This window comes from Acartia tonsa, chromosome 1 (assembly GCF_053477335.1).
Source record: "Acartia tonsa isolate MP-2025a chromosome 1, ASM5347733v1, whole genome shotgun sequence".
Classification (NCBI taxonomy): Eukaryota; Metazoa; Arthropoda; class Copepoda; order Calanoida; family Acartiidae; genus Acartia; species Acartia tonsa.
The window spans coordinates 15788419-15806980 of NC_137260.1; the positions used below are offsets into that span (position 1 = coordinate 15788419).

An 18562-nucleotide genomic window follows, 5' to 3' on the forward strand; every position below is an offset into this window, starting at 1 on the left:
TATATACCCCTAATCCATGTTATTATATAGTTAGACATAATGGCTCCCCCGCCAGAAGTAGTCTTCGCCAAAAAGTTGGCCGGAGCGGAGAAATATGAGAGAGATCAGGGTGTGAGAAGACTGACTAAATGGCTTAAAATTCGGTCCATGGGTGATAACTCATTCACAGACGAAGAAATGTTAAGGTAGGTCAAATCATTTTATTTTTTTTTTTTTTGGGAGGGGGGGGGGTATTCGCTTTAAATTAAAAATGATTGCAATCATCTAGGTATTATTTGTTCATTAACCACACTAACAACAATTGATAGAAATGATAAAATTTACGCACTATGGGAGGGAGGGAAAATAGGATTAATACTATTAATAAAATTACTGCGGCTGCGGCAATAGAATCTAAAGGCTCAGTATTAATTGAAGTTGGGGGGGGGGGGGGCGGGGGGGATTAGCTTAAAATCATCTCATGAGAAGCTTTCTAACATGAAGTACCTATTATTTGAGAAATTACTGAATCAAACCCCTAATTATTTTATTATTTCATATTTTATTAAGGGTATGGAAAGGATTGTTTTATTGTTACTGGATGTCGGACAAAATGTTGATCCAAGAAGAATTGGCCGAAAATATCTCTAATATAATAGGAAATCATTTATTTCATACCAAGAGTGGCTGGGAGTGGGTTAACTTTTTTTTATAGAAATACAAAGCAATATTCTGAAAAGAAACTCCAGTAGGTTTTTTTTAAACAGTTGTGTAAATTAAGTTTAAAGTGTATATTTGAAGAAACGTACCACTTGAGCTTTCTGAGTAGCACAGGTTCCCTTCAAAGTCTCCCCCCACAGTCGGCCTACATTGAATTGCTATATGGTTGTTTTTTGGTTTTGTTTCTCAAAACACAGACATAATTGGCTTTGTGTTTATTATTATTTGTGCTTTGAGAATGTATGACTATAAATGATTAATTTGTATGTTAGACGTATTTGGTAATAAGAAGGCTACTTTGTCGTATATCAAGTGTTTCATGATTACCATGGGACGGGAATGGTATGGCCTGGATAAATGGAGGAAGGATAAGTATTTGCAACTTATCAGGCGGTTTGTCAGAAAGGTCAGAAACCCACAATTTCGTTTTCTTTCCATGGCCCTTTTTTTCTATAATTTTTTAGACTTGTTTCCAGGGTCCTATATTCTACATGGGATCCCCTGCTCAGGGGGGGGGGGGGATAAAAAATAAGTGGTTGGAGGGGAAAATAATGTAAAAATTTAGAAAACTGAAAACACTTTTTCCAATTCACCCCCCCCCCCCCCCCCTCCTCCTTGGTGAAAAAAACTAAAAAATGTGTGGTAGGAGGGATAAAATAAATAAAATATAGACTTCTTTAAATATTTTTCTATTTTCCCCCCTACTTGGTGAGAAAAAAATAGGGGAAAAAACTTGTAGCCGGGAAGAAAAAATAAATCTTGTGCAGAATATACACCCCTGCTTGTTTCCAAACCTCAGTAGTGAACATTGATTCTAATAGGTTTTCCGGCAGTAAAAATGTTTTTCTTTTGTAACAGTTACAGCAAATTATTGTACATAACATCTTAAAACAAAAACAACTTGTACTTTTGACTGTCAGAAAAGTTCAAGGTAAATCAGTTTATTAGATGAATTATCCGAATTTAATATTTAATGCAATATTGTTTTTCAGATATTCAAGTACAACAAAGCGAAGAATTGGGACAAAAACATTGCTAGGGATTTGGCTAAACATTTCAGAACGAAGTGTTTTACGTCCTCAAACATTGCAAACGGTATAGGTAAGTAGATTATTTTATGTTTTTTTTTTTTGGGGGGGGGGGGATTAATGCAACCATCTCGTAGTCAATGTAATGTATAAATGGCACTTAGAATTCGAATTTCGATCTGAAATTTTGTATGAGTAATCCTTGGAAGGTCTATTTTCCCTAAATCGAACAAAAAATTGAAAAAGCAACGACTAACGGCTCTGCCGTTTAGCGGATTTTGTTTGGCTATTTTTAGGGCGAATCTGTCATAAAGGGAGAGGTAGATTTCTGGTAAAATCCGTAAAGGTTATGTGTTATAAGTTAAAAACAGTAGTAGAACGATAAAAAGGGGGGGGGGGGGCGAAAGTGACACTTTTTGAAACCAAAACTAAAAGTCAACAAAGGAACTCAACTAAAAAAAGAGTTACAGGTCTGAGATTTTGCATGGCAGTTGCTTTATAGGGGTACAATATGGAACTGTGAAGAAACGGCGGCGCAACCGCCGAAAACCGCCGAAATTTTTGTTGCCTTTTCTCGGCGGTTTCGGCGGTTGCGCCGCCGTTTCTTCACAGTTCCATATTGTACCCCTTTAAAGCAACTGCCATGCAAAATGTCAGACCTGTAACTCTTTTTTTAGTTGAGTTCCTTTGACTTTTAGTTTTGGTTTCAAAAAGTGTCACTTTCGCCCCCCCCCCCTTTATGTTAACTTAAAAAAAAAAATTTGTCTATAATTCTTTTCAATAAGAAATACACATATTTAGTGAATATTATCGTTCTACTACTATTTTTAAGCCTTAAAACACACACCTTTACGGATTTTACCAGAAACAGAAACCTACCTCTCCCTTACGTAGGAATCAACTTTTTAAAACATATTTTTGCTTTAAATCATGTGAAATGATACAAAACAACATTTTTAGATTACTAGTACCAGCAACTATCAGCTAGAACCGTTTGAAAACAATTTGAAGCAGCATAGAGTATTATGTGATGATAGGTTTCGTGATGATTTGTCTCGAAAATAGCCGAAAAATTGCTAAACGGCTGTTCGATTTAGGGAAAATAGACCTACCAAGGATTACTCATGCAAAATTTCAGATTGAAATTCGAATGCTATGTGCCATTTAATCATTGATTACGAGATGGTTGCATTACCCCCCCCCCCCCTTTAGTTGATTTTTCTAGATAAATGTAGCTTTAAGTTGGACGGATCATTGTTTCTCTAACAAATTTATATGTTTCAAGACCTTACATTGTATTATATATTACAAAAAAGAAAAAAGGCCCACCATCGCTTCGCCTATACGGATGTTGTCAACTTTGGTTTTTCTGTCAATAAAAAAAGATTGAAATAGTTCAAAGTTATCTATTTTTTTTTTAAGGTTTCCAACTTCAAGTAATTGATGTGTACATGGAGGAACTTGCCAAAGTTGGAGGAGAGGAGGTGTCCCAAGAAATTATTGAAATCTACCTGGAACCAGCTTTTAAGGTAACCTGGATAACCTCTAGATGACGGGCACGTCAGAGTAAGGTCTTGATTCTGCGTATCTAATACATTTTTCTTCCATTATGAAATACATGACATGATAGCCTGTCCTTTTTCCTAAAACAATCCAGATTTACTTGAAAGTCCCAAAGTGTGTATGAAACTTTTGGGTACCAGTTTAATTAACAATGTCACTGCTACCTAAGGGTTTTTTTTAATGCAACCATCTCGTTATCAATGATTAAATGGCACTTAGAATTCGGATTTAGATCTGAAATTTTGCATGAATAATCCTTGGTAGGTCTATTTTCCCTAAATCGAACAAAAAGTTGGAAAAATAACGGCTGGCGGCTCAGCCGTTTTGCCATTTTGCCATTTTTTGGCAAATTAAGAGCAAATTAGTCACGAAACCTATCTCCAGATAATACTTTTTATCGCTCAAAAAACCTTATCAAACGGTTCTAGCCAGTAGCTGTTGGTACTTGAAATTTTAAAAATGGTTATTGCTATCATTTAACATGAATTAAACCAAAAATATGTTTCAAAAAGTTAATCCTACGTAATTATTGATGAATTTGCCCTGAAAATAGGCAAAAAACGGCTAAACGGCTGAGCCGCCAGCCGTTATTCCTAACTGCAGATTTATAAATATTATTTGCAATGACAAATTTTCTATTGCTATCAACGGTTTTATCCTTAAATTTTTGTCTTAAGAAAGAAAAAAGAAATGTTATTAAGACAAAAATTTAAGGATAAAACCGTTGATAGCAATAGAAAATTTGTCATTGCAAATAATATTTATAAATCTGCAGTTAGGAAAGCCAAAAAAGAGTATTATTTTTCTAAATTCAATTAATTTTCGTCTAACATGAAAAAAACTTGGTCTACAATTAATCAACTTATTAACAAGAATAAAAAAACGCATTCTATCCCAAATCTTTTTACTGATGATAACAGATCTTATGAAAACTTTCAAGATATTTGTGAGGGTTTTAACATTTTTTTTATTAATGTTGGTCCCAGCCTAGCAGATGAAATTCCATTTTGCGAAAATGATTTTAATGACTACCTTGGGGTTCCAGTCAATGAAAATTTTGTCTTTCAAAAAATCACCCCTCAAATAATTTTTTCTACTCTCAATAAGCTAAAACCTAAACTAAGTTGTGGACCTGACAATATTTCTACTAAACTTTTAAAAGAAATTATGCCAAGTATTATAGATCCTGTTGTTCACCTATTTAATCTTTCATTTAAACATGGCTTTGTTCCAAACAATTATAAATGCGCTAAAATTTTGCCAATCTTTAAATCAGGAAGGAATAATTCATTTGATAACTATAGACCTATTAGTATATTAAATGCCTTTTCTAAACTACTGGAAAAAATAGTTGCCTGTCAAATGTTTAAATACTTAAATAAGTTCAATATTCTTTATAAACATCAGTATGGATTTAGACCCAAGCACAACACAACACAGCCCTTAATTCAATTATTGAATAAAATATACCAAGGTCTTGATTCTCAAACACCAGAATACACACTGGGGTGCTTCATTGACTTAAAAAAGGCATTTGATACTTGCAATGTCCAAATTCTTTTAACCAAGCTAAACCATTATGGTTTTAAAGGTTTATCAAATAAATGGTTTCATTCTTATTTAAATAATCGTTCTCAATATGTAGAAATTAATGGTGTCAAATCATCTATTCAAAACATAACCCATGGAGTCCCACAGGGTAGTGTTCTGGGTCCTATACTGTTTTTATTATATATAAATGACTTGCCAAATGCAATTGATATATTTTCTTCACTTTTTGCTGATGACACAATTTTTGCACACAGTGATAGCAATTTAAAAAGATTAGAGGAAAGGGTTAATATTGAACTAGAAAAAGCTAAACTTTGGTTTCAAGCAAATAAACTTTCACTTAATGTTGCCAAAACTAAGTTTATGGTTTTTAGAACCAAAAAAATGCAGTGTGTCCAAGATTCTCTAGTCATAAAAATTGGTGGTGAAAAGATTGAAAGAATTGGAAATGATTGTAGTATTAAATCTTTTAAAGGGGGGAGGCGGATGTGCCACTTTTTGAAACCAAAACCAAAAGTCAACAAAGGAACTCATATAAAAAAAGAGTTACAGGTCTGAGATTTTGCATTGCAGTTGCTTCATAGGGGTACAATATGGAACTGTGAAGAAACGGCGGCGCAACCGCCGAAAACCGGCGTTTCCCGCCGAATTTTTTTGCCTTTTCTCGGCGGTTTTTGGCGGTTGCGCCGCCGTTTCTTCACAGTTCCATATTGTACCCCTATTAAGCAGCTGCCATGCAAAATCTCAGACCTGTAACTCTTTTTTTAGTTGAGTTCCTTTGACTTTTAGTTTTGGTTTCAAAAAGTGGCACATCCGCCTCCCCCCTTTGTAGGTGTTCATCTAGATGAGTTTATAACGTGGGAACACCATATAAACTCAGTTATTAACAAAGTATCTAGTGCTAATTTTGTATTAAATCAATTGAAAAAGTTTGCACCAACTAAAATTCGTAAATCTATATATAATTCCCTTGTAAAATCGCACTTGGAATTTTCTATTATAACATGGGGTAATGCTAAATGTGAGGGAATGAGTAGATTATTATTAAAACAAAAGCAATCTGTGAGATATGTCGCTAATGCAAAGTACAATGCTCATGTAGATCCATTACTTGAAAAACTTGATTTACTTAAACTTGAAGATATTATGACTGTTAACATAGGTAGCTTTGTAAAAAGTTTCCTTGCAGGACAAATGCCAGACTCATTCAATAATATTTTTGAACCAATGTTATCCAACAGAGTAATGAAATTAAAAGTACCTTTACCTAAACATAAAGCTCTAGAAACTTTTCCTAATGTTTGCTTTGTTAAAATATGGAACAACCTAGACACTGCTATAAGGTGTGCTGAAACTAAAAATTCCACTAAAAATCTCATCAAAAAGAAAGCTTTAGATAAATATAAGAGTTTTAATTGTAATAAGCAAAAATGTTTTGTCTGTAAAAATAATTAAAATTTGCCTTAATTTACTATCAAAATTTGAATTTCTCTAACCCCATTGTATCATAGTGTAAATAGCATCATTAATACCTTACTATTTATTTATACTATTTAAACCTATTTATATGTTATATGTATATATCCAATTTAATTATCTGATTAAAATTTCTATGTAGCTAGAAACATTAAAAAATCATTTGAATATGTTTGTCTTAAATCGGTACTTCCAGCTTTTGCAACGGCCAACCCAGGTTATGAAAGTACCAAACTATGCATAAAATTTTGTAAATATGTGTAAGAAATATTATTATCATTTTGTATGCTTATGTTGAAATACATCTATCTATCTATTATTTTTCCAATTTTTTGTTCGATTTAGGGTAAATTTCTACCAAGGATTACTCATGAAAAATTTCAGATCGAAATTCGAGTTCTAAGTGCATTTAATCATTGATTACGAGATGGTTGCATTAAAAACTCCCCCCTTTAAAAACATTACAAGATTCTTATCATCTATCATAAACATTAGCTAGTGTAAAATGTATTTTTCAGTAAGGCTCCGAAACCGATTAATATCCGCTGAATTAGAACAGGTTCTCAGCCACACTGTAAAATAATGTATAGCATCGTATAGACAATTATCTACATATTTTAAAACAAAAATCTTATACTTTTTCAATTTAAGATCCGCGAAACATTTTCTGTTATGAGATGCAATAAGTAACTGTTATATTTTAGGTAATATGGAAAGGGCAGGATTTCAGATTGGTTGAAGCAGCCAAAGTTCGCATCTTTGAATATCTCATGAGGTAAATACTTTCATCAATAGTACTTCACTTTATTAAAGTTTAAAAGTATGAAGGATGAAGTGCATGCGCATTATTACTTTTGGGTGGGGGGGGGGGCACTAAGTTAGTAGCCTTATTTGGAAGAAACAATATCGTCTCAAATGAGCTCAAATGAGCCAATTATGCAAAGATGCAACTTCTTAGGGGAGGGCGGAGGTTAACCCACTTTCCTAAAATAGATGAAACCTTGCTTTGACTTAAAGCAGTCTTCATAGCAAAGGAGAATAATGTCTGGCAAGCGGTTAACGAGATCTTTACTTTCACACACAGATAGACACATTATAGACTTCTTGTTAATTTTTATAAGGATGAAAATTTTTGTATTAACTTTATGTTCATGTTTCTAGACAGAGCGACTGTGGTATAAGATTTGAGGCTGAGAAAGAAGCTCGACACATAATAAACCATTCAAAGGAGAAAGTGGTGGATATTATCAAGGAACAAAACGCACATTCTTTTATCATTATGAAAAATATGTGTCTTGTATTATGAGTTAAAAGATTAAAAAATATCGAGTAATTTTTTGTGTGACATTTTCTCTGGAAAATCAACAGTTTCACATTTTTTTGTGGGGGGGAGGGCGGGTGGTTCTTTACATATGTTTACCTAAAGAGGACTATCCACGAACAAGAGCACATGATTCTAAGTACCTTCCAGCATTGATCCTGAGTATTTTCTTTCAAAATATAATAGGTCACTATTAATAATTAATATGTTGACGAGAAAATTTATGTTTCACCACTTCAAGTTGAAGAAAAGTAAAAAAATGTTCAGGTTTTTTAGTCAAAATTCTATCAAACGTTTTGTTGAGTTCGGGGTGTCTTTAATTGTCAATGTTGTCAAATGATAAAAATTAAAAAAAGTTAAAAGCACATTTACTTTATCTCATATGTATGTTTAAATTAATGCTAGTATGGATTAATTTACAATCAATATAACTAGTGATGGGAATCCGGATCCGGAATCCGAATCCGGAATCCGGAATCCGCCCAATTTTCGGCCTATTTTGGAATCCGAATCCGGAATCCGTTTTTTATAGCGGATTCCGGATTCTAAATTGGTAGGCTAAAATTACCGTCTTGAGTTTTTTCTTACAACTCCCTCTTAAATTTTTTTGTACATAACAAAGGGGGGGGGGGGGCGAAAGTGACACTTTTTAAAACCAAAACTAAGAGTCAACAAAGGAACTGAACTAAAAAAAGGGTTACAGGTCTGAGATTTTGCATGGTAGTTGCTTTATAGGGGTACAATATGGAACTGTGAAGAAACGGCGGCGCAACCGCCGAAAACCGCCGTTTCCCGCCGTAATTTTTGTTGACTTTTCTCGGCGGTTTTCGGCGGTTGCGCCGCCGGTTTTTCACAGTTCCATATTGTACCCCTATAAAGCAACTGCCATGCAAAATGTCAGACCTGTAACTAGGGATGGGAATCCGTCGAATTTTTGGGCCGGATTCGGATTCCAGATTCTGAAGGAATCCGTCAAAAAAAGTGACGGATTCTTGCGGATTCCGGATTCTTATTTTTGGCGGATTCCGGATTCGGATTCCGGATTCTAGCAGTATTTTAAAAGGCCGTCCGTCACAGAGGGATAGCTTTTTTCGTTAATTTATCACTATGTTACTTGGTTGAAGCCTTAATTTGTTTAAAGTGTTGACTTCCAGCATAACTAAAACATTTACATCACATTAGTAATTATTAAAATTTGTTATGTAGAAATTTTTTTTGATCTTTGCCTTCAAACAGAGGGAGTTGTAAGAAAAAAGACGGTAATTTTAGCCTACCAATTTAGAATCCGGAATCCGCTATAAAAAACGGATTCCGGATCCGGATTCGGATTCCAAAATTGGCCAAAAATTGGGCGGATTCCGGATTCGGATTCCGGATCCGGATTCCCATCACTACCTGTAACACTTTTTTTAGTTGAGTTCCTTTGACTTTTAGTTATGGTTTCAAAAAGTGTCACTTTCGCCCCCCCCCCCCCCCTTTTAATAATTACTAATGTGATGTAAATGTTTAACACTTTAAACAAATCAAGGCTTCAACCAAGTAACATAGTGTTAAATTAATGAAAAAAGCTATCCCTCTGTGACGGACGGCCTTTTAAAATACAGCTAGAATCCGGAATCCGAATCCGGAATCCGCCAAAAATAAGAATCCGGAATCCGCAAGAATCCGTCACTTTTTTTGACGGATTCCTTCAGAATCCGGAATCCGAATCCGGCCCAAAAATTCGACGGATTCCCATCCCTAAATATAACACGAGTATTCGCATATGTATCATCAAATATCCATTTTATTAAAATAATTAGCTTCATAAAAGTTTTCAAAATCAATTAAAATACCTAAAAAAATATGGTGAAACATAAATTTTCTCGTTAATACATTAATGATATATGGTGACCTATTATATTCTGAAAGAAAATACTTAGGATCAATGCTGGAAGGTACTTAGAATCATGTGCTCACGTTCTTGGATAGTCCCCTTTTAATATTTCAAAAAGCTGCGCTACAATTAGACATTATCGTCCTACCGTGTCTTACACAACCAGGAAGTTTTTATCGCGTCGTTTTATAGACAGCTATGATTAATTCCAGTATAAGGTCAGGTTAGGTTATATTGGGTACTAGGTAGACCCGTAGGGTTTTCGGCCTCACCCCCATAATTTTTAATTTATTTTGGAAATAAGGTAGAAGGAAGGGTGTCGTCAGTGCTCTACAGGCAGTTTAAGGAAACCACCAAAGTTTGAATTTTAAAAAAATGTGCTTCAAATCCAGGAGGAAGATCTTGAGAAAGATGAAGGGATTGACCTTGATGTGTGCGATAAAATGGAGACAGATAACTTTGTGAATGGTAAGTTTCATTGATTCATTAGGTTAGGCAGTCAATTTATTTGATGATAAATATAACCTTATGTGTTAAAGGGTCTTCGTTCAATTGATAATAGTGGTTTTATAATATTGTATGTTAAAATTGGGGTGTTGACAGTTATACACCTAGAAAAAAAAACTCCTGTAAGGTGAGCTATTGTTATGAGTTATTTATGTCATTTTCATGTCATTCAGAACCGGTTCTGTTCTGTGCCATTCTGAAAAATTATGTCCTATCATATTTTAATAGATTAATTTTCCAAAAAAAAAAGATTTAATTCACAGAATTTTTCACTGTATTGTTTAAACAGGCCTCGACCTGCCGGGACAAACTTAACGGGCCAAAAAAATAGGAATAATGCTGTTAAAATAAACTAGCGGCTTCGCCCCAAGAAGCTGCTAGGGGCACTTAAGATGGGAGGGGAATCATGCGGAATCCTTCGCTATAGACAAAAAAAAGCTTACTACTGTATATAACAGGATAATAAAAATAGGTAGGTATATATCACATCATCCGTAAAGTTATATACTGCTTTATTGCTTCTAAATTTTAGAAACTAGGATTAAAACGGGGATGTTCAATGTAAACCTTTTTTTTGTCACTCATTTAGTAATGCAAAGAAGCATTATTACAACGAATAACCTTTGAAATTAAAACATTAACCTAATCAATTTAAAATGATAATCTTAATGGCACTAATTAAGCCTGTAATATCTTAGTGGAGAGCCCAGCAGAGGATCCCCGAGGAGGTAATGTGAGCGTAGAAATTCCCCAGCTTCAACTAGACTACAACAGATTGGCGGATAAATGTTTTGAACATGGATCCGGGATTAAAACTAGGAATGTTCTTACAGAAATGTAACTTAAAAGAAAGAAAAAAGGATTACAACATCCATACAAGCAAAGACACAAAATATAATTTTTTTAAAAATCGGTGTAAATATACCTACCATTTATTAGACTTGATAATAGAGATGTTTTGCGCACGGGCTTACAAAACTGGTATTAATATTATGAAATTTTTTGATATTCGTGGCATAATTGTCTATAATACGTTGCTATACACGAGTTTTCAGTATTGCTAAGAACCGGTTCTAATCTAGCAGATATTGATCGGTCTGGAAGTGATACTGGAAACTAGATTATAACAGTATATGAACATACGATCTCTCAGTGAAAGTGCCAGAACCATTCTATACACTCTGAGCAAACAGTTCAAGGACGTGGCCAACGATGAATTCCCTCTGTCCGGCGAGTTGGATGAAGAAATGAAGGCTCGATTAGAAGCAGCCAAGATCCCGATTGATACTGACGAAAGTGCAAAAAAGCTATTGAAAATTAAGATGAGAGTTGAGGCGAATCTGAAAAAGGAAAATGCTGAAGCTAAAAAGATTTTTAAAGAAAGAATGAAGAAAGAAAGAGAAGCACAGAAAGAAAAGGAATGTTCAAATTTATAGATAAATAATATTTGTTTTAGGAAATAAGGACAAATATTTCCATAAATACATTGTAACAAGCCAGCAACATTTTAGTCTTTATATGTTAAACAAAATTACGTTGGTCTATTAGAGATTAAATGATAGGAATCTATTTTGGTAGATTAATGATTTTGAGTTTTTTTTTATATTTAAGATAGGTTAGGTTATATTTGGTACTGAGTAGTCCATTTGGGTTAGTGCACAACAGAGTTAGGGCCACCCGCAGAATTTAGGCATAGGAACCCCATCCCCCTTATTTTATTTTTGTTAAATTTTCAGTGCTCCTGCTCAACAGAAACTTTGTGATCAAGCACCATAATTATTAACAACTTAAAAGTATGCAAGACAAAATATATAAATTTGAGTATTTAAATCAGGATAAAGAACTAGCCAAGTACTATGATGATTATGAAGAAGAAGAGGATGGAGAGGGGGGCAGTGAGGATAAAGAAAGTGATTATGATCAAGAAAATAGCCTGAAAAGAAAGTCAGAGGATCAAGAGGAATCAGAGGAAGAATCTCCAGAGGCTAAGAAGGCCAGGATCGAAAGAAGGAAAGAAATGCAGAGAAAGCATAAAAGGGAACAGCAGAGAAGAAAGAGGGAGAGGAAACTGGCTGAGGAATTGGCAAAACAAGAAGAACTAAGATTATCTCAAGTTGATATTGATAGAGATATAGACATACAATCTGTCCTCACTCAAGAGAAACCTAAAGAGAAAAAGAAGGTTAAGAAAGAAAAGGTTGCTTCACCCAAAGTAAATATTACTAAGGACTCCCCGGAATCTGATGAAAAGGTTGCTAAAAAGAAAAAGAATAAAAAGGTTCAGCTGCAAGAAACAAATTCTCTAGCAATCAAAGTCCAAGAAAAGTCTGAAGAGGAACAAAATTTGTTGAAGAAAAAAAAGAAAAAACAAAAGAAGGATAAAAAGGATAAAAAGGCTGCTTTAGAAATTGTTAAACCTGTCTTTAATGATTCAGTAGTTGAAAGCCCAGTACCTAAAAAGAAAAAGGACAAAAAGGCTGCGGTAGAACTCGAACCTGTCAAACCTACCTTAAATGAATCAACAGATGCAAGTTCAGTAACTAAAAAGAAAAAGAAGGACAAAAAGGCTGCGGTAGAACCCGAACCTGTCAAACCTATCCTAAATGAATCAACAGATGCAAGTTCAGTAACTAAAAAGAAAAAGAAGGACAAAAAGGCTGCGGTAGAACCCGAACCTGTCAAACCTATCCTAAATAAATCTGTAGATGAAAGTTCAGAACCTAAAAAGAAGAAAGAAAAAACTGATAAGTTAGAGCCCGAGCCTCAAAAGCCAACTGCACTACAAACTGAACCCCAAAGTGAAGGTTCTGTAAAGAAAAAGAAAGACAAGAAGAAAAAGCGGGAATCCGTTGCAGGGGATGAGAAAATCGCCGAAAATGTCCAATCAGAAAAGAAAAAGGATAAAAAAGAGAAGAAAGTGAATGTTGACACCGCAGGGGGAGCTAAATTGTTTGCTGAAAGTGATGATTGGGACACACCCGCACCAGAAGAAAAACAAGACCCTGTAGGCTTTAAGGTAATGTTGATCATTCACTTTTGATACATATATATTTCTAACAGAATAAAGCTCTTTGGTCATTGACTTTCTGCCAGACTAAAGTACTTAAAAGAAATTCTAATAATGCAAAATTCTGATGTATGATTATTTTTTAATACATCTAATGCCAGTTTTTATTTTAATTTTTCTCCAAAAGTTCAAATTACCATACTTTCAACTTTTGACTGTATGATATCATTGTGCTTTGCTTAAAAGTGCATGTCAAGCAATGAAGCACCCCTCCTTAATTTTGAAATGATTTTATAACAAGGGGAGGGGGGAGGGTTAAATTCAATTTATTTCAAATAAATAAGGTGTTCTTTGCTCGACAAGACACTTCAGGGAAAATGTTAGTATCCATATTTAAAACTTTGACTTAAGGATTTTGCTGCTCCAACACTGACTACCCCCGGCAAGAACACCCATACTGCAATGTTCTTAAAGAAGGCCCTCTCCAAGTCTAACACACCCAAGAAGAAGTTGTCACAGGTCATTTGTTTAACAAGTTTTGACACATTGCGTAAACAGTGAGTATAGGCTTTATATTTTGACTGAGAGAATAGGTTATTAAAGAAAAAATCATTCATATATGATGAATTTTCCCGAGTTTAAATTTTTTTTGATATGTCTCCAGGATTAGGAGCTGCAGGCCTCCAGTTGGTCTCTGGATAGGTAAAAATAGAAATTAAGTTTTGAACTTATTAAACAAAATATGCAGCTTTTTTCTTCAAATATCTCAATAATATTTGAAAATATGCATATTTTGTTGAAAAAAATTACATCTGACTCTTTAAAACATTCTTTTTTTAAATTTTTTGTTTTAAGTTTAACCTTTCCGTCCATAGACCACCCAGAGGTGTGCAGATCCTGAACCTGAACGTTGTCAGTCCTTAACACCATGGGGAGAATATGAAATTTCGATTGCTATTTAAGATAAATTATTGCTTTGTTTGTGAAGATAATCCAAAGTGCATTTAGTATACAACATACTTTGTGTCATGTTGTGCTTCGTCCATTATGGTTATTGTCATCCTCGTTTTAAAAGCTTATCTTCATCGGCATGGTATCAAGAACCTTTCTAAAACAGTTGCCTCCAATAAAAATAGTTATTTTTTTTAATAAAACATTTGTAGCTAAGATTGATATTGATTGTATGTCTTCTCCAATCACTAAGGGGCAGTAAACTTTCTTTTTCTTAAAGGCTCAAGTTTTCATTGAGACTAATCTTGTTGGTTCTGTGTTTAGATTGAGAAATTGAAGATTAAGGGATCATCTTCAGAGTCCAAAGCAAAGAGAGTTAACTGGGCACTTACCAAGAATATGAGCACGGTAAGTAGCGCAGCTTCATTTCATTTAAGTATTGACATTTTGCTTATTACTTTTCCCAACATCAGGGGTGTATATTCTGCACAAGATTTATTTTTTTTCCCCGGCTACAAAATTTTTTATTTTTTTCCCTCTCCCTAGTTTTTTCTCACCAAAAATGGAAAAATATTTAAAGAACTCTATTTTATCCCTCCTACCACACATTTTTTTAGTTTTTTATCACCAAGGAGGGGGGGAAATGAAAAAAATGTTTTCAGTTTTCTTAATTTTTACATTTTTTTCCCCTCCAACCACATATTTTTTATTCCCCCCCCTCCTGAGCCGGGGATCCCATGTAGAATATACACCCCTGCCCAACATTTAAAATTAAAGTTTCTGCTCTGTTGATATATTTGTTGGTAACAATTACAGCAAAATTCTACGGGTACTTGTTTAAAACTGATACTATTCGTGACCTTTGAAATGCCCCTCTTTTCTTTTTCCAAACAGCAAAGATACAAGATAATTTAAACTTTCTATCAGTAAGTCCTTGTGATTTTCTTGGCTGCTATTTAGTACAGATTGGTAAAAGATAACCAATTTCAAAAAAGCATTTAGCATGAAACTTACTTTGTACATAAGTCAGTCGGTTATGCAACACAAGAAATATAAATATTTATTTTATCTACTTGCAGAGTGAGAGAGAGTTGCTACTGAGCATTAAGTCCAGCCCTGGAATCCCGCATGATCCCAGGAAAAAGCCAGAGAAGGGATTATTAAAGGTGAACTAATGTTTTTAATTTATACTCAGAGATCGCAATCCGTTTGGGATTAATCCGCCATTTTTGAAACCAGGTCAGAATTCGAAATCCATTTACATCTGCACTATATGGTCAGATTTATCTGGAATGACAATCATATCGGAATTTGACTCCAATTTTATGATAAGTGCTTTGAATGTCACCTTTACAAGACTATTTAGTAATTCTGACAGCTCAAAAATTATTTTAAGTCTACATAAATAAAGGCATAAACTCACTCACCTCGCATTATAAAAAGCTTGTTCTGAAACAGGTACATTTGATTATTTCTTATACATTGATTTCTTTGATACATCCCGACTTATATGTAGATCATTTAAACAACAAGGTAAGACGAAATAAATTCTGGCCATCCTGATTATGACTTATTCTTGACTATTTATGGCACTGTTAAGTAGATTTATTATTGTAACTTTTGTACTTTGATTGACAGCTAATGTTGTATCTTCTTTACCTAAACAAAGAAAACATTAGTGTTGATCAGCAGGGAGTAAGGGAGGGGACAATGTATCGAATATTCAATTTTTAGGAGTCTCAGACTTTGGGGACTGGCTTAAAGGGAATGTGCAAGAATTTAGCAGTTTCTGACTGAGTTTGGGGACTTGCGCATAGAATGCCGCTACTCGTTATGTATGTTTTGAATATTAGTTAGTTTGGAATGTAGCAGACGGGGAGAAGGAAGGTGGGGGAAAGGGGCAAGGGAAATAAACAGAATAAAAAAAACAGTCATATTCTTGCTAGGAGCTTGCCGGGTCCAATAATCTTTTAATATAAAAATCACACCAAAACACCTCAATATATTTCAAAATCAAGTTGTGATTTCACTTTACATGACGCTATGGAAATCTATTATTCAATTAACAATCCCTTTATAATTTCCTACAAATTTATTGGATTAAACTGGATTTCATGCCCTTTCTTTGATAACTCTTATATTGAATTAATTGCCCATTGTCCCCTCCCTTACTCCCTGGTTGATCAGCGCTACTTATAAAAGAATTGTTGAAGTTCTTGTTAATTATCAACAATAATATTTTTAATACTTTTGTCGACCCAAGGGACATTCAAAACGGCGGTCTGACAAAAGTTTGTTTGTGTAAACACTTAATTTACCCACGTTGTAGACACTATTTAATAAAAATCTTTATACACACTGGTCGCCGGAAGGGAAAATCAGTTTTTTGAAAGGGGCTATCTGAGATTATTACAGATTCTGATTTATACATATATAGACTATTGAAAAATGCAAAAAACAAAATCAAAAGCGTTCCTTCTTGGGAGAAAATCCGGGAAAAAGATTTTAGCTATTTTTAACCTAAAATTCACATTGGGAATCCTGCAAAAAAATATACAAATATATTAAACATGTCATTGCTCAGCACTTAGAAGTGGTAGAAAAATGCTATGTATACCATTGGAAAGCTCATAACCTCTAGTTTTCATAAAGGTGTAAAACATTTTTGTACTATTATTAGTTTTTGAGCTATCCTCTGAAGTATACACAAGTTTTAAAAATGCAGTTTTTTCATGAATTTTAAGTTTGATACTAGTTACACAAACCTTTTTAAAATTATATTGCTTAGCACTTAGGAGTTATATAATTATTTTATATAGGTACATTTGTATATTTTGTGTAATTTCAATTTTAGCTTAATTAAAAATGTCTTTGAAATGTGTATAGTTTGTAGTAAGATCCAAGAAGGGAGGGCGGAGTTTATACACTCATAGAAAATGAAATGCAGTATAAAATTTTGCCCTGGATGTTTTGGGCTTGTTGTTATAGTTATTAATCTGATTATTTTTGTAAAATTACATGATTAAATATTTGAATTTTGAAAATTGAATTTTGGCACTTTCCTTCTAGGGGCTAATGGGGTAAAACAGCCCCTAAGACACTAAAATCTGATGTTTGATCTTATTTTTAGAGATATCAAGCTAATTTTTTTAATGTAAACCTTTTTTTTGCATAATTTAGCTAGGTAGCCACTAAAGATTTCATTTTGGCACTTTCCTTCTTGAGCTAGTGAGGTATTTTACCCTCCAAAACACTTATATTTCAGACTTGAGATTTTTTTTAAAGATATTAAGCTGATTTTTCAATGTAAACTTTATCACAAAATTGAGCTATGTAGCAACTAAAGATTTCATTTTAATACTTTCTTTCTCGGGGCTAGTGGGGTAAAACAACCCCCAATTGTTAAGTTATAAAGTACAAGGAAAGGGGGGGGGGGGGGTTTATACACTGAGAGGAAATGAAATTTAGTATAAAAGAGGACTATCTACGAACAAGAGCAAGTGATTCTAAGCATCTTCCAGCATTGACCGATAGTATTTTTTTAGTAAATATACTAGGTTTATGTTTAATATTTGCTTTATTGACAAAAAAGTTAGATTTCACCATGGTTTTATGTGAAAAAACTTTGAAATGTTAAGCATTGTTTGGTGCAATATCATCGAATGTTTTGACGAGTTCAAACTGTTGTTTAAAAGCTTTGACACAAAATAAATTATTGTGATTAAAAATGTATGTTTAGAAAAAGGGTTTGTAACTTGTAAACAGTTTAATTCATGTACTTTTGCAATTTACAACATTTGATGCTTTTCTGCAGTCATAGACGTCCAAGGGGGGGGTAAAGGGTTGATTACCCTCCCCAAAATTTTGAATTTTCAATTTTTACCCCCCCCCCCCCCCCAAATAAAAAAAAATGCCTCGATGAAATAAAGATACCCCCCCCCCCCCCCCAAAATGAGCTTAGAGGTGCCGTAGGCACCCCCAAAATTTTTATTTTTAAAACATTAACCCCCCCCCTCCAAGTAAAAAAGCTTGGACGACTCTGTCTGCAGTGTAATTTTACATTGTCCTTTGAACTCAACAAAGCATTTGATAATATTGCTTTAAAAATTGCTTTACATTTCATAGTTTTTTTCATATAAAGCCATAGTGAAACCTAACTTTTTAGTCAATAAAGCAAATATTAAACATAAACCTAATATATTCACTAAAAAAATACTAAGGGTCAATGCTGGAAGATGCTTAGAATCACTCGCTCTTGTTCGTGGATAGTCCCCTTTTGCTCTGAATGTTTGGGCTAGTTGGTATAGTTATTAACCTAATTATTTTTGTAAACTCTTTTATATGATTAATTATCAATAAACATTAAGATTGACACTTTCCTTGTAGTGGCTAGTGGGGTAAAAGTTCCCCTCGAAACTACTAAAACTTTAAGTTCTGTTTTTTTTTAAATATTGGGCTGATTTTATTAATGAAAACTTTTTTCTTCAAATAACTTAACTAAATAATTACTATAGATTTCAATTAGGCACATCTTTTAAGGACTAAATTTTTTTTCTGTGATGTGAAATAAGTTTTTATTAAAG

At 33.9% G+C, this 18562-nt stretch overlaps 2 protein-coding genes across 3 annotated transcripts in view; both read left to right on the forward strand.

Annotated features, from left to right (window-relative positions):
- Nnp-1 (Ribosomal RNA processing protein 1 homolog Nnp-1) lies at nucleotides 1-11894 on the forward strand. Its single transcript, XM_080153295.1, has 10 exons — nucleotides 1-185; nucleotides 550-635; nucleotides 969-1105; nucleotides 1692-1800; nucleotides 3150-3256; nucleotides 7022-7092; nucleotides 7479-7567; nucleotides 9905-9982; nucleotides 10720-10837; nucleotides 11172-11894. Exons 1-10 carry the CDS (start codon nucleotides 40-42, stop codon nucleotides 11455-11457), a joined length of 1227 nt encoding a protein of 408 aa, XP_080009421.1. The 5' UTR covers nucleotides 1-39; the 3' UTR covers nucleotides 11458-11894.
- The window catches only part of LOC145313711 (uncharacterized), an 8997-nt gene continuing 2251 nt past the window's right edge, over nucleotides 11817-18562 (forward strand). For both annotated transcript variants that reach the window (XM_080153272.1, XM_080153264.1), the window contains exons 1-4: nucleotides 11817-13037; nucleotides 13440-13547; nucleotides 14304-14387; nucleotides 15059-15145. In XM_080153272.1, coding sequence (XP_080009398.1) covers nucleotides 11817-13037; nucleotides 13440-13547; nucleotides 14304-14387; nucleotides 15059-15145 — 1500 coding nt within the window. The remainder of the gene's footprint in view (nucleotides 13038-13439; nucleotides 13548-14303; nucleotides 14388-15058; nucleotides 15146-18562) is intronic.

Excerpts from the sequence above, each read along its gene's own strand:
- Nnp-1 (XM_080153295.1), top strand. The coding sequence starts at position 40 with ATGGCTCCCCCGCCAGAAGTAGTCTTCGCCAAAAAGTTGGCCGGAGCG. Across the intron at positions 1,801-3,149 it reads AAACATTGCAAACGGTATAG|GTTTCCAACTTCAAGTAATT; the intron begins GTAAGTAGATTA and ends TTTTTTTTTAAG. Across the intron at positions 3,257-7,021 it reads ACCTGGAACCAGCTTTTAAG|GTAATATGGAAAGGGCAGGA; the intron begins GTAACCTGGATA and ends GTTATATTTTAG.